Source organism: Mizuhopecten yessoensis, unplaced genomic scaffold, assembly GCF_002113885.1.
Source record: "Mizuhopecten yessoensis strain PY_sf001 unplaced genomic scaffold, ASM211388v2 scaffold10553, whole genome shotgun sequence".
Taxonomy (NCBI): domain Eukaryota; kingdom Metazoa; phylum Mollusca; class Bivalvia; order Pectinida; family Pectinidae; genus Mizuhopecten; species Mizuhopecten yessoensis.
In genome coordinates, this window is record NW_018408604.1 from 62891 (window position 1) to 79077 (window position 16187).

The 16187-nt window shown below is 37.6% G+C and overlaps 1 protein-coding gene across 1 annotated transcript in view; it reads right to left on the reverse strand.

Moving 5' to 3' along the window:
• The window catches only part of LOC110461051 (sushi, von Willebrand factor type A, EGF and pentraxin domain-containing protein 1-like), a 23074-nt gene extending 7497 nt beyond the window's left edge, over positions 1 to 15577 (reverse strand). The window contains exons 1-15 of the mRNA XM_021514323.1: positions 15552 to 15577; positions 14505 to 14684; positions 13647 to 13811; positions 13006 to 13134; positions 12201 to 12401; positions 11209 to 11415; positions 10036 to 10209; positions 8555 to 8776; positions 7788 to 8021; positions 6104 to 6234; positions 5406 to 5596; positions 4047 to 4180; positions 3059 to 3172; positions 1771 to 1911; positions 1071 to 1254 (exon numbers count right to left, since the gene is read on the reverse strand). Of these exons, the coding sequence (XP_021369998.1) occupies positions 1071 to 1254; positions 1771 to 1911; positions 3059 to 3172; positions 4047 to 4180; positions 5406 to 5596; positions 6104 to 6234; positions 7788 to 8021; positions 8555 to 8776; positions 10036 to 10209; positions 11209 to 11415; positions 12201 to 12363 (1895 nt within the window). The 5' untranslated portion in view covers positions 12364 to 12401; positions 13006 to 13134; positions 13647 to 13811; positions 14505 to 14684; positions 15552 to 15577. The remainder of the gene's footprint in view (positions 1 to 1070; positions 1255 to 1770; positions 1912 to 3058; positions 3173 to 4046; positions 4181 to 5405; positions 5597 to 6103; positions 6235 to 7787; positions 8022 to 8554; positions 8777 to 10035; positions 10210 to 11208; positions 11416 to 12200; positions 12402 to 13005; positions 13135 to 13646; positions 13812 to 14504; positions 14685 to 15551) is intronic.
• Between the last annotated feature and the right edge of the window lie 610 nt (positions 15578 to 16187).

Sequence of the window (16187 nt, forward strand, 5' to 3'; positions counted from 1 at the left end):
GGTCCTGGTACTGAGTACCGGTATCCAACCGGACTGGTGTATAAAATGGTCTGGATTTGGTATTCAGTCACTGTGCTGTGTTATTATAGTAGGCACTATATGGGAGTTGTTAGAAATACTGACCCATAACAAGCCAAACACCTGTATAACCTCTAGAATACATGTATGCATTGAAAATACTGAGGTAGTATAGGATTTCGTTTGATAGTGGTCTACTCCACTACCTAATTACTTTGTGGCATCCCACTCATGAAGCGTGGCACATTTGATAAAACAATATATATATTGTATACAAAATGATTTTGTAGAGTCTTATTTTCAAGTTTACATAAAAACAGAATTTGGGTAGTGATGGCTATATATAGACAACATTCGAAGGAAGGTTAAACAGCAATATTCATTATAGCTTACATGTTTCGGCACACTTAAGGTATGCCATCATCAGAACAGTACAACATTTCATAATAGTGACCTGAAGTAAGAAAAGCGGTGCCTATGCCTGGAAACACAGTCACATTACAATTTTTTATTAAATTTTCTGGGCCAAGATTGTTTGGTACGTACATTGTACTGAAGCACTATATAACAAGAAACATTCATCATCATAATAAACAATCAACTTTATTGTAAAGCAGACACCACAAGAACAACACTGCCGTGAAGATTTCTGATCAAGTATTTCAACAGAATTCTGTAGAGGCTCTTGGCCCGTATTTATGACACCGTTCCCATGCTCAAGCTTGGATTTTGTGCTCAAGCGTAATTTCTTTTTCTGGTTATGAATTGATAAACAAATCTTATTTTGTCAATGATTTGGAAGCAAATTGAAGAGACTTAAAACCAAATACTTTTTTCAATGTTTACATTTACTTTTTGATCGTTTGACATGTATGGTTTGAACACAGAATCCATGCTTGAGTATGAGAACAGTTTCATGAACACAGGCCCCGAACTATATGGATGCAGGCTTTATGAACTAAAAGCAATTTATACCATAATCATTCTTTATTAACCGTCCTTTTTCTCAATCTATTTACAATTCACCATGAGTTCCATACGTAGTCCCTTACCGTAATCCATAAATGGAGACAATGTTTTTGTCGGCCCCCGAACCATCAGCAGACGCAAATCGGAACCACAATGACACTGACAGTGAGGTTGAGTTCAAAGTAAAGAGGGCGTTCCTGTCCACCATTTCACCTTGCATACGCACGGATGGGGTTTGAAGGACAATATCAAAGTCATAATGGATTTCTGCAAAAAAGATTTCATAAAAATTACTGCTTTATCAAATTTGAATTTAGTGAAATGATATCAAATCATTCAAATCTATAGGTTCAAGAGATATTCACCAATTAGAAGAATATAAATTCATTTCTCTAATCAAGAGTGAAGACTGATTTAACTAGAACACTGACAATAAGCAATGACCCTGCAAAGTGCCTGACTGTATATATTTCTCCAATAATCACGGAGCAGACACCACAGCGATCATTTTGCAAAATCTTTGAAATGGTCAATTTTTAAAACCCTATTGCACATCAACATAACAACATGCATCACCATGTCAAATTTCAAAACAGGTAAAACATCTGGATTCCAAGATAATCTCTGAATGGACAGACAGCTTGACACGGTGATAACGGCAACTAGATATTGGATGTGGGGGCTATACACGTTTCGGCTAAACTCAATATTGAAAAGTTAGTAGACATATTTTAATTATGAAAGGAACTTGATGGTAATGTTTCATGTGATGAAGAGCTGTACCTTTCTGACAGTTGATGCCAAGTTTACCCTCAGGACAGTAACACCTGTAGGCGTTGATCTTGTCCTCACAGAGGGTGCCACTAGGACATGGATTACTGGCACACTCATCTACATTGACCTCACACTTCTCCCCAGCGAATCCTGTAGAAACGAAATGATAGAAATTACATCAGAACACAAAAATATTTCCCTGAAAAGAATGAGTTACATATGAATTAAAATAAAATTGTGAAAATAATAAATATCTTTTGAATAAGTTCATTAACAGAAGAAGAAAAAAATTACTTTAAAATATCTTATCGGAAATACAGCTCTCAATCTAAGGTAATTATTAGCCAAATGGCCATGTCATGACTTAAGGTATTTTGGTTCTTTAAAGACGTTTAAGGATCTAGAAAATGTCTGCAAGACAAGGGTGCCCCTTTAAATGCCCTGTTGCCCCTGAAGGTGGTTAACTGATTACAATGAATCTGATGACAACATAGCAAAATCCCCCCCCCTAAATGTAGTCTGAATTATTCTGGAGTTTTATCGACTTTTTTATTTATCGGTCTGTCGTCGATTAACGTCAGAACTCCGGCCCTCTATAATATGCGGGAAATATGCGACCTGCGCCCGGGTCACACTTCAAACTGATATTTTAGAAACAAATCGTCACTTTCACACACATGTCACACATGGATCGAAATACCTATTCTTTATGCACTAGGTGGTATCAATAACATGTTTCAAAGATCATTACGAACAGTATTTTCCAACGTTTTCTATACCAACCCATGTTTTTAATGGAAATTAGGGCATGAGCAATGTCACATGACTTGACAAGATCTCGCGTTACCGAAGGTATTTCCCAAAGTTATGACGTAGGCCGGCGAGATTTGTCACGTGGCATTAGAAGGTGGAGCTATCAAAAAACTAGAGTAAAACAGAGTAAGTTTGAACAAATATGTTTTTAGTGAATGTATTGGATGTTTGAGGCATGTAATTTATGTTCATCTTATGCATAAAGAATATATTTTTTCGATCCATGTGCGACATGTGTGTGAAAGTGACGATTTGTTTCTAAAATATCAGTTTGAAGTGCGACACGGGTGCGGGTCGCTTATTTCCCGCATATTATAGAGGGACGCAGTTCTGATGTTAATCGACGACAGAGCGATATAAAAAAAAGTCGATAAGACATCAGAATAATTCTGACTACCCTAAATTGTGAAGGAATAAAAAGATGAAGGACCAAACACTGTTCTATGACCAGTCGTGCCAGACGAGTTAAAACTCAGGGTCTTACCTGGAGGACAGGTACACCGAGTCTGTTTGTTGACCACAGAGCATGTCCCTCCGTTGTCACACGAAGCCACATCACAGCGGACCCTTGGTGTAGTACATCCTGTTCCTGTGTAGTCTGAAACAGATTTTACATCACATTCAAAATTCTTCCAAAATCGATTTTTCATTCAACAATATCACATTTATAATATTTCACCTTTCTTAGACGAAACAGTGTGGGAAATTGAATGAGAATTTCAAGTGTAGTGACAATCCCTCCTTATTATTATTATTATTATATTGCTGCAGAAAAAACTTCCATTGAAAGAACAGCTGTAAAACCGAAATAGCAAAAACACCGTCCTTTTTAGATTAAGTATATTTTACTATACCTGTGAATGGCTTGACAATAAGGGTAGCCTGCTAGTCTGACACTACAGAAATCTCCAGCTGGACTAGTGGTTCCAAAAACTACTAGCCTGATTGAATAGTCAGTATCTGGTATAACTCATCATGTTGAATATTATTGGGATAGAGGAATTTGCATACGGACTAAAAAAGTCAGAAACTACTAGCTCGACAGACTAGTGGTTTTTAAATCAACTTCTAGCACTCACTGTATAAATAGTTTTTTTCTGTTATAATTAATTTTAAGTTATCACCATTTTTTTGGGGAGCCTTTTTTGTAAAACAATTAGATGTGTCTCATTAATATTGAGAAAATGTTTGTTTTTTTTCTAAAACCAAATAATGGCATGTAGTTGTGTTTTCACTTTGGGAGTTCAGATTTGACGAATTTTGAAAGAGTTAGTGCCCATTTTTTTTTTACACTTTCAATTTAGTTAAGAGACCTCTTCACACTTTGCCCCAATTTTTTGATAGTTTGTAGGCTTTATCGTGATAATATGAAGCTCGCATTCTAAGATTGAACTTGGATTGAGACATTTTTTAGGCAGACTTATTGACCCTTGTGAAACGACGGGCTAAAAATTGAATGTATAGAACCAGACCTGTCGAACATCCACAGGCGACATTGCCCCCAGCATCAACAGAGCAGGTGCTGTCAGGTCCTACACAGTGGTCAGCAAGGACACAGAGGTCATAGGTCACATCACAGAATTTCCCGATAAAGTTGTAAGGACACCTGTAGATCGTTCAAAACAATTTGCTTACATTTCTGCGTTGATACTGCATTTTTTTTAAATAATTTGAAGAAAATGGAAGTTCAAATTCATTTGAAAATATGCTTGGAAAATTTCTCCTAAAATCTACTTATCTTTATAAAGTAGGTGTGTCGATTGATCATAGCTCTGGAGTGCATCACAGTGTATTGCAATACAGAGTGAATATATTATAATTTCTATCACCATATATTGCCACAGGAAAAAGTGTTATTTTTTTCCTAAAATGGTGCTAATTTTGGGAAGAATGTGTGGTCTGTCCCATAGATCATATGGACCATACAGAGTTAAGATGCTCCTTGAACTGATCATTGATATTGAAATTTTAACTGATTCCTACCACCAGATATGTGATAGCCTGTTGCATAGTTTGAAGCATATCTGTTAAACAATGTAGTAAATATGCAAACTTTAAACACCAAACAAATACCTAACAAAAGGCCAAACTGTCCTATGTAGCTCACATGTTATTGATCTCAAATCTGTCACCTTCAAAAAGAGTATAGGTCAAAATAATTTGAACCCTTTAACCAATGTAGACTCATCCAGATCAATGCTTGGTAACGTTTATCATGCTTGGTAACGTTTTATCAAAGTTACATAGGAGTGTATCATTACTATGAACATTACAACTCCATGTTGAAAGATTTCATCACTGGTTGTTCTCTACAACTTAATAAACTTTGTTAGTAGACCTAAAACCCTTTTTAATAATCTGACCTCCAATATTGGTCATTCATCCAGATACCACATTTCATTAAGCTGCAGCAATTTTTTTTTTTATGACGCTAGGTCTTTTGGTTATTCAGAAATTTCTTATACAAATGTACTACATTTGACCCCTGTGACTTTCAATATAGGTGAAGGCCATCCATATGAACAAACTTGATTGCCCCAGAAAACATATTTAATGACACTTGCACACAGATGTAGTCTGTGACCTTGAACAAATTAGGTGAAGGTCATCCATATGAACAAACCTGATAGCCCCAGAAGTCATAATGACACTCACACACAGATGTAGTCTGTGACCTTGAACATAGGTGAAGGTCATCAACATGAACAAACCTGATAGCCCCAGAAGTCATAATGACACTTACACACACATGTAGTCTGTGGCCTTGAACATAGGTGAAGGTCATCAATATGAACAAACCTGATCGCCCCAGAAGTCATAATGACACTTACACACACATGTAGTCTGTGACCTGATTGTAACATGTGGCAGCGTTCTGACACGGGTTGTTGTCACACTTGTCCCGCTCCAGCTCACAGTTCACACCTGTCAGGTGAGTAGCACAATTACAGGTGTATGACACGCCCACAGGTGTACAGATACCTCCGTGGTGACAAGGATTGCTGTCACACGCATTGCCATTCTACAAATCCAAGAACTTTCATAAAATAACTGTCTTTCATTGTCCTGCAACAAGCCTATGCCTGGTAATAAGCCCACCCATGTTAAATACAGCTCGGGATAGAAAGGCTAACAAATGCTTTTTCACTGTCCTGCAATAAACCCACCCCTTACTTTCAGTCAGAACTTAATTATTGGCAACCTTAGCTTATTGCAGGGTAAATATATTGATTCCTCCTGAAATTGGTGCAAAACATCAATGATAGAAAATTATATCTAAAATCATTTTATTTGGATATTATGACCAGTTAATAATTGATTTGATAATAAATAATAATAATTTGAGATTCTTATACCAATTTATCACAACCTAGTTGGTTGGTCATCTCAAAGCGATTCACAAATTATTATCCATGGTTATAAAACTAAAATCTGAAGATTCCTAAATTTTGCCATCTGGCCAATAAGTGAACGTGATGAAGTGACCAAATGCACAATTTACGTCACACGTTTTTCTGGGAATACTTACGGAACATGTTTCCCCATAGAAGTTGTCTTTACACTGACAGTAAAAGTCGTTAGCGAGATTGTAGCACTGATCTGTTCTCTCAGCATCACAGGGGCTCGACGCACATTCATCAACATCGTCACAGTTTTTACCTATGGACATAAATCCAGATAGTTTCAATAACCAAAAATTTGAGACTGAACTTAATCAGATCATTTTTGGCTTGACTTATTTGAGAAAAGGATTTGAAATCATCATGCTGACTGGTACATCAAATTCTGACGGAAAGAATCCTACTACAGTTTTTTAGAAGACAAATCGTTATCCTGAATTATACGCAACAAATTAAAGTTCCTTCATCTTTATTACTTGCACAATCAAGAAATTTACAGGTTTGTATATATAGGATCTAACATGAGTTTCCATTTCATACGAGATTTATGAAATGAGTCTTAAGAATTTTCAATTAAGCGAGCTAAAATGAAAAATTTGTGACGAGTTACATAATTTCATATGAAATGAAAACGTTTGTAAAAACCTTTTTATCACAAAAAAATAATGAAGATTTGTGGCATTCATTTGTGTAAAACGTCAATTTTCATGCAACCTGAAAATGTAACAAGGTTACCGCGAGCGGTATATAATACGCCCGTCACACATTGAATGAGCAGTTGTTTGTATGATTGAAATATATGAAGTATTTGTGAGTAATTGATATTAAAAGAGAAATCATTCAACATAACTGGTAGATCAATGAGTGCAATACAACATCATGGAACGCATGCATCGCATTAATGAAACCAAGGGTAATAACTCCAGTAATTACGGTCGGATAATGGCGGTTATCAAACTTGTCCGTGGTTTCATGGTAATTAACCTTGTTGTGAAGTTTGAAGTTAATCCGTTAATAATTACTCGAGATATCGAGCGGACACTGTTTCGGCAAGTCCATAAAGGGGCATAACTCCACAAATTATGGTCGGATAATGGCGGTTATCGAACTTGTCCGAGGTTTCATGGTAATTAACCTTGTTGTGAAGTTTGAAGTTAATCCGTTAATAATTACTCGAGATATCGAGCGGACATCGTTTGCCCGCCCGCCCGCCCGCGTGATAACATAATATGTGCCCGTCTTCAACGGGCGTATAAAAAGCCGCTATTTTGAGTCCATATCGCAAGTCTGTGATGTCATGTACTTGTCCTAGGCATGACATCACAATTGAAACAATTGAGAAACTTACAACCAATCACAGGGCTGATAGGTCATATTACATGGGTTTAATATCCCCAAAAAATATGACATGGGTATATTCAATGGATAACACAGTACATTATGTGATAAATATATATACGATGCAATATACACCCTTATTCTCTATGTCTCTAAATCTTCTATTGTTGCTGAGTTTGAGCATCAATAAACTGCAACTAAAAACAATGCAGGTCAAAATTATGACCAACACCTACAGTAAAATCTCTCGTTTCATTTGCCACCTCACTTACCGCCAACATATTTCAAGGTTTCCTTCTCTCTTTTCCTTAAGAATTCTATTCTATATTTCCCTCGATCTAATACCAAACTCCTTTATAATGCCAACATATCTCTTGCCAAATGGTGGCAGTATAACAAGATTTTACTGTAGTTGAAAATGAAAATGAAAACTAAATAACCATGTTTTTTATACTATTGAATTAAATAAGTTACCTATTGTGCCCGTAGGACAAGAACACTTGTAGTCGTTGATGCCGACCTCCATACAAGTTCCTCCATTCTTACATGGGAGTCGCAGGCACTCGTTGTAGTCATAGCGACAGTTGAGTCCCCCGTAACCAGGGACGCAGGCACACTTGTACTGGCCTACACCGTTGTAACATGTTCCTCCGTTCTGACAAGGTGACACCGTACAGTAGTTGTTCTGTCGACAAATACCTTTCCCATCTGTGTCAAGGGAACAGAACAATTTGATTAAATTAAACATATATATAGATACTTTAGATAGGAGGCATGGTAGTCTAGTGGTAGGACACCAGGCTCGTGATCGGAGGGTTGCGGGTTTGAGTCACGTCACGGCACTGTGTTTTATCTTTGAACAAGATACTTGATTCTGCTTGTTCCAGTCTACTCAGCTGTAAATGAGTACATGGTTGCCCAGAGCTAGAATTGCTGAATGCTAGCTGTGAGCGCCAAAATGGCAGCACCAGCTATATGCTCCCCTCGGAGATGAGAAAGATATTGGCTGGTTGCAAAAGCCCTATAACCATGGATAATAATTTGTGAACTGCTTTGAGACAACCTACAAACTAAGTTGTGATAAAGCAGTATATAAGAACCTCGAATTATTGATTATTATTTATATCATTACTTGATGTTTAATACCTCTGTGAAAAAGACACCCAGATCAATAAANAATTAATAAGCCGCTCGGCTCTCGCCAAGAGCGGCTTAAAAATTGATTTGAAAAATATTTGTACCTTCTGTATAATGGTCTGTACAGGAACAAACGTAGCTTTCGTTGACATATAATGGACGACAAAGATTGCGGTCACCACAAGTCCCTATCGTACACACAGACTGCTGATTCCAGTTCTGGCAATAGTCCCCTGTATAACCTGGGGCACAACTACAGGTGAAGGTCGTCGGGGTCAAAACATCACAGGTCCCTCCATTAATGCATGGTGAAGAATCACAGTTATCTGTGCGAGACAAAATACGATTATTGACGCAGGTTTAGGGTCACAGACGTTTAGTTAACCCTATTGCCCAAACTGTCTCCAGAGGCTGAATCCCAGTCTGACAGCAACAAGTTTGTTCAACACCTAGTTTAACTCATTTACCTCAACATTTTTAAACTGGACTTGCCTTAAGTCTTTGATTTGGTAAGGCTCAAATGTGACTTCAGGAGTGAATGCGTTAATAAACTGGTCCAGGAAAATATCCCATAAGAAGACAGAAGTTAGCATTTCTAACAGGTAAGTAGATATTTATACAGAGTATCTTGTATTCCTTGTAGCTGTAAAACTACTGAGGGATGACCATGACTATTTTGTATTTTGTTTCAATTTGCAGTAATTTTTATTTTTCATTTTGAACATTTCATGAATATTCACTGATAAACATCAATTTATACCATTTAACCCATGCTGAAATTGTCATTTTCAGTCAACCTATTTTTCCACAAACAGAGAAAAATATTGAAGAACCTTTTCAGCGAGCAAGAAAATAGAACTTTTGAATTTCAAGTAGCTTACAAGGACATGCCCAACAAATTCTTATTTTTGTAATTCTGAGAAACTTACAAGGACATCACCCATTGGACAATTATTTTTTAATTATAAGTTACTTACAAGGATTATGAGAAGTTCTTTTTACACAACCCATAAAAAAATTCTATGTGACGTTTCGATGACTTAAATACGATATGTACACTGTCACCTTCATCAGACAAATGACCAATGAAGCGTATGCACACAAAGATGTAAAATGTGTACACATGTTAACCATGTGATTGACTGGGATAACTCCAAAGTTTTGGACAGAGAGAGCAATCTGTTCAAGCGGCAGATAAAGGAAGTCATCTGGATACACCGCAGTGGGCCAGTTCTAAATCAAGACGGGGCTCAAAGACTCTCGCACATCTATGACCAAGTGTTAACAAAGCGTAGCTGGATTGAGTCATTTTGGTGCATATACAACAACTATTGTACAGATTCCATTTCCAGCGTAGCCGAAATCGACATCGATTTTATGGACAACTCATACACATTTTACACCTTTGTGTTCATACGCTTCATTGGTCATTTGCCTGATGAAGGTGACAGTGTACATATCGTATTTAAGTCATCGAAACGTCACATAGAAAATTGTATTGGTTGTGTAAAAAGAACTTCTCATAATCCATACTTACAAGGATATTGTTCAATGAACAATTATTTTTGAATTATAAGTAACATACAAGCACATCGTCCAACGAGTGAGTATCGTTTGAGGGCTGGTAGGTAGGAACAATAACTCTTCTGTGTCGTGGGAGACCCGTCAGGCAGCGTACAAGACAGTACGTAGTAATCTCCATATTTCACCTTGGTGTTTGATGAACCTGGGTCAATAGTGTTCGAATCACAGGTCACCTCTGTAAAATGTCAAAAGTTCAAATCAGTAATTAACATACATGTAATGACTTTGGAACACAATTTAGGGAGATTGGTGTTTTGAAGGACTAATATGTTTCATTTTTAAGTAGAGGAATTTAAATGGCTTCACATCATTAAGCCATTTCATTATCAACAACATTGATATCATGTACATTTTCAATGACTCCACTCAAGAATCAAAAACTTAGCAAAATAATGTGGAAGTATTACAATAAGTTAAGATCTGACACATCTATAACCAAAAACAATACCAATATCATTACCCAGCAAATATATGACAATACTTAAAAAATAAAATCAATCAAGAAAAGAAAAAAAAAGCAGACAATCATTTTGAATATTCTGAAACTACAGTTTTGTCTTCAAGTTTCTTCAAACATTTATAACATATTTTTAGCTTCATTTTTATTTTATTTTTTTTAGCTTTCAGTGATTTAGCATTACCATTGGTATGATGTTTTAAATTAAACAGCATATTCACAAGGACGTATATGACATACTGTAACAAACTCTGAAAACATAATTCGTAAATCAAATTGACAAAAAAAATCATGTTAATAAAATACAGCTGGATTCAGATATGGAGTTTAAACACCTGAAATGAGATGACCTAGTTTTTAATCTGACCTTGACATTCCAGTACAGGTGTTCTTCAGGTAGAGGGTGAAAACAAATATTTCAACCAAATTGAAGAAACAAATGTAAATCTCGTGGTGCTAAAATAGGAAAATATATAATTCGTATCTGGGGACAACCACCTGAAAAGTGATGACCTAGTTTTTTAACTGACTTTCACATTCAAGTACATGTGTTCTCCAGGTAGAGGGAGAAATATGTAATTTTTCAACCAAATTGAAGAATAAATCTAAATCTCATGGTGCTACAATATGTTAATTTATAATTAATACCAGGAAAATATATAATTCGTATCTTGGGACAACCACCTGAAATGTGATGACCTAGTTTTTCAATCTGACCTTGACATTCAGGGACAGGTGTACTCCAGGTAGAGTCGGCCTGACAGGTCCTCGTGTGGGTTGGGGACAGCATGCCCTTGACAGTGTACCCAATGTCACATAAATAGGTCAGAGTGTCCTTATACAGGAAAATTGTCTTCAGGGTCAGCGCTCGCCCATTCCTGTCCGTCGTACGGTACTCTGACAATGGCAGTGGACATTGGGTTCCTGGGGATAAAAACACAATTGTTCAAAAAGACCATCAAAACTGTCTTCAGGGTCAGTGCTAGCCCATTCCTGTCCGTCGTACGGTACTCCGATGATGGCAGTGGACATTGGCTTCCTGGGGATAAAAACACAATTGTTCAACAAGACCATCAAAACTGTCTTCAGGGTCAGCACTAGCCCATTCCTGTCCGTCGTACGGTACTCCGATGATGGCAGTGGACATTGGGGTCCTGGGGATAAAAACACAATTGTTCAACAAGACCATCAAAATTGTCTTCAGGGTCAGCGCTAGCCCATTCCTGTCCGTCGTACGGTACTCCGATGATGGCAGTGGACATTGGGTTCCTGGGGATAAAAACACAATTGTTCAACAACACAATCAAAACTGTCTTCAGGGTCAGCGCTCGGCCATTCCTGTCAGGTGTTAGATACTGGCAATGGGCATTGGGTTAATGGGTTCTGAGTTCAGGTTAACACAGGGTCAGCGCCTGGCCATTACTGTCAGGTGTTAGGTACTGGCAATGGGCATTGGGTTAATGGGTTCTGAGTTCATGTTAACACAGGGTCAGCGCTTGGCCATTACTGTCAGGTGTTAGGTACTGGCAATGGGCATTGGGTTAACGGGTTCTGAATTCAGGTTAAAAAGATTATACTGTATTTCAATTTTTTATCATCTCTAATTTTTTTTTTTTTTTGATAAATTCAATTTTGAAACCTTTTGAAAGGAAAATGTCCACGAAATTATGTAGCCAAGTTGGATTAATTTCTTTTCACTTTGTACTTACGAACACAAGTGTGATTTGTGTAGTAAGAGTTCCAGGGATCAAGGCCAGTCTCCCCAGCCAATAGCTCCACTTGCTGGAGCTGTCCCACTCCAGGCCCCGGATAGAGGGTTCCTCCCGTCAGGCAGCGACAGTAGTAGGACCCCAGGGTGTTCTGACAATCCATCTGGCAGTAAGCGTTGTCTTCTAGGCATTCATTGATGTCTGTAAACAGTTCAGTTAGTAGATACAACAGTGGATTAAAGACAAATATTCCGACATTTTCTTTTTTTAACCCTTTCACCACCCTAAACCATAATAGACTCATCAATAAAAGTACATGGTAGAGTCTATTAAAGTTACATAGGGGTGAAACAGATAAGGGAGATACTGTTTGCGGGGAAATTTTCGCCCCAGTTTAATTTTTCGCCTGATGTCATGAGGATGAATTTAACACACATTCTGTACACCGGGAAATATTCGCCGCATTTTCATTTTTGCCATTTTCGCCTTCCATAATCAGGGCAATGGAAGGTGAATTTATCATCACAGCAAACATCAGTAAGAAACAGAATTTAACATGGTTATCGAATGTGAAGGGCGAAAATAACACTGAGCGAATATTGATTTTACCGTTGTAGGGTGAAAGTTTCATATGACATATGACATTAATAAAATACCAAAGCATAATTGTAACTTAATACTCTGTTGAGACATTTGGAAGGTTTACATTATAAAAACTTTTTTTTAAGCTATCAGGGAAGCTGTCACCTCAAGTTGATTTTGTGAGGGAAAGGATTGGAGGAAGTAGTTTACAGTATTGCCTTACCCTCACAGATATTTGGGTCTGTGGTTGAAGGTTTAAACCCCGACGGACAGGTACACACATAACTTCCTATGTTGTCAGTACAAATCTGTGTAGGATCACACGGGGCTGACGTCGTACACTCGTCTATATCTACAACACAAACCAAACTTACAGGTTTTCTAACCCATGTGAAGAGATTCCTTTACTTCCTCACTTAAGGATCCTCATACCACCGCTAGTAGCTAAGGAGTTGGAAACTGTTATTTAATCATCAATAAACCAGTCCTGAAAAGAAAACCACTGTAGACCATAATGGACTCATCCAGATCAATGCATGGTAGAGTCTACTAGAGTTACATAGGGGTGAAAGGGTTAAATCCCTTGGGTAAACCATACCTTTCAGGACTTTTGTGAAAAATATTAAAGATGAAATAAACAAAATACAATCATAAAGAGTGTTCTGAAAATATTCTCGGGGCTATGTGTGTCATTAAAATATATAGTATCAACTATCATCACAATGTGCAAAGTCATTTCTCACTTTAAAGTTATCCGAAAATTAAGCCATAGGCTTATTACAGGGAATGATGAAACCCTATAGCAGTTTTATAAATATATGATATCAAAACCTAGCGAATTAGGAAAAGTTTTGGAAGACTTACTATCACAAGATGGAGGACTGTCCACTCCACACCTGTAGGGGTCAGCGCCGGTCAGGGAGAATCCAGACTTACAGGTAACGATGACCGTGTCACCAACATACACCACGTCGTCAATGGTAACACTCAAGGTGGCGTTGGCGATCACCTGTTTTCCGCACCTCCTCTCTGTACAACACAAATCACAACACTTTACATACGGATACACATTTTAATGTGATCAAGAGGCTGTATGGGCCTGCATTGCTCACCTGGTATTAATTTCATACTTGTTACCTTAAAAGTGGACTGAAATAAGGCAAAATACCCCAACAAGAGTATCGCGGGGCGGAACAATATACGCCCATTAAATGCCATATAGTGTTATATACTTTCTTACATTGAAATAAGCTCTGCATCATTCTAAGAGTGGTTAGCTGACATGCTATAAAATCAAATACTGAAATGAACAAAGGGCAATAACTTTTGTAAAAATTGTTGAATTAAAATTCTTTTAAGTGAGACACAACTTCATATCATGATTATAATGTATACTAAGTTACAAAGAGATCGGTCGAAAAATGTAGGAGGAGATTGCCAGACTAACAAAAGTTTACGCCAGACGGACGGACGACGCCATACCATAATACTCCCGTCAAATTTCCAAATCACGTATGGAAACTGGCTGTAAATATGCATTTTTCTCCTCATTTCTTCATCACTTCAAGCCACATCTGAGAGAAAACTACCGTTTCTCAAAAAGTAACTTGTTGAAATTTCAACTTCATAAGTAACACTCCAATTAAAGTATTTCAAATTAGTTCAAATAAGCCGAAATAAATAAATCAATTTCACAGCAGACAACAATAGAAGAATACTTACTCAGACACTCTGGGAGGTTTGTCGACCATACACCATTCTGACATGTGACCAGGGATTGACCAATCAGCTCATAATAGTTTATACAGGAAAATTTGAGTATTGTCCGATGTTCTGTACCATCACCATACACAACCTCTATGCGACCATTAGACACAGCTTGTAGGGCAGGGCATGCAGTTGCTAAAAAGATAAAATTCAATTATTTTTTTAATATATTTTCAACTAATCGAAGTATAAATACCACATGTTAACTACAGTGATTTGCTTTTTTATGGTTTAACAGACAGCAATAAAATATGGTTATATATTTAGGGCCATTTAGTGTTGTGTCGATTAATCGATTTAGTCGACGTCTGGTTGTTTGTTTCTGAAAATCGATTAATCGATCCTTGTTTTCCATGATCGATTATAGTTTGACTAATTGAAGTATTAACAAAAAATAAACTTGGATACTGTTATTACCACCGACAGCGAGTTGTTTGTTCTTGGGCAAAACAACTTCGCAAAACGACGACGCTGATTGGCTAGCTGGTTAACCCGACAACCAGGGGTTATCCTCACTTTTGCACCCCTGGAATGTGTCATAGCACAATTGAAGGCTCGGTGTGCCACCTTGTGGAGAAGATTAGTTTGATCCTTTGACGTACATCAAAAGAATTTGTTGACTGGCTTTGAAACCGGGTGTCGCTCCTCTGTAATCTTCAAATGACAGGTACCAGACTAGCGATTGGTCTGGGTGGTTTTTTTAACCTAGACCAATTAAATAGCTAGCTGCTTGCCTTCTACTATATTCCACAGGTGTGCAAAGAGCGAAAGTGAACCCTATTTTGCTATGACATATTCCAGGGGTGCAGAGAACATAAGTGAACCTAACTCCTGGAGTATCGAGGAACTGAACTTGTATTAAAAGACCACAGTAATCTGCAAATAAAGCCCACTTAATGGACCTTCCGAAAGGTGGTCCCTGAATATTGATGTGACAGTATATATAATTGTGATTTATAACACACAGTGGTTACAGTAATTAAGACACAGGGATGTAGTTACCCAGACATGATGGTCTAGTCCCCCACTTCCCGTCCGCTCCACATATCACATTGACGTTCCTGTCGGCCGTGTAACCGGCCCAACACCTGTAAACAACCGTGTCCCCTCCCATTACACCACTGGCCGACTCCACGGACCCAAACGTGATCTGGTGGACTGGTCCGCAGTATGACACTGTAAAAACAGACAACAATTGCATTGGGTTTTTTAACAATTGCTCTACATAATCTCAATATATAAACCTCCAAAAGTCTCAATACTTTGTTAGACTGTTTGAGTGGTTTTACCTCAGCTTTGGTAGTTAAGTGGATGTAAAAACTGCTTTAACAAACCAACATCAACCGAAAGTACCTATTATGATTGCTTAAGTTCCAAAACTTCACTGAAATCCTGTATTAATGATATTTGTAAACAAACTTTGGACATACTTGATTGCCAAATTAATGAAATAGTGGACACATAAACTGCATTTAGTTTTTAGTCACATTGTCCTTGATCTCTGACAAAATTGATAGGGGTTCTCTTCTTCCTTTGGGTACCTACCATACAAAGTTTGAGATGTATGTGAAATCATTCATTCTAACGTTAGCGTCCAAACGAGAAATGTAAATGGACGACCAGACAGACATCTAGCTT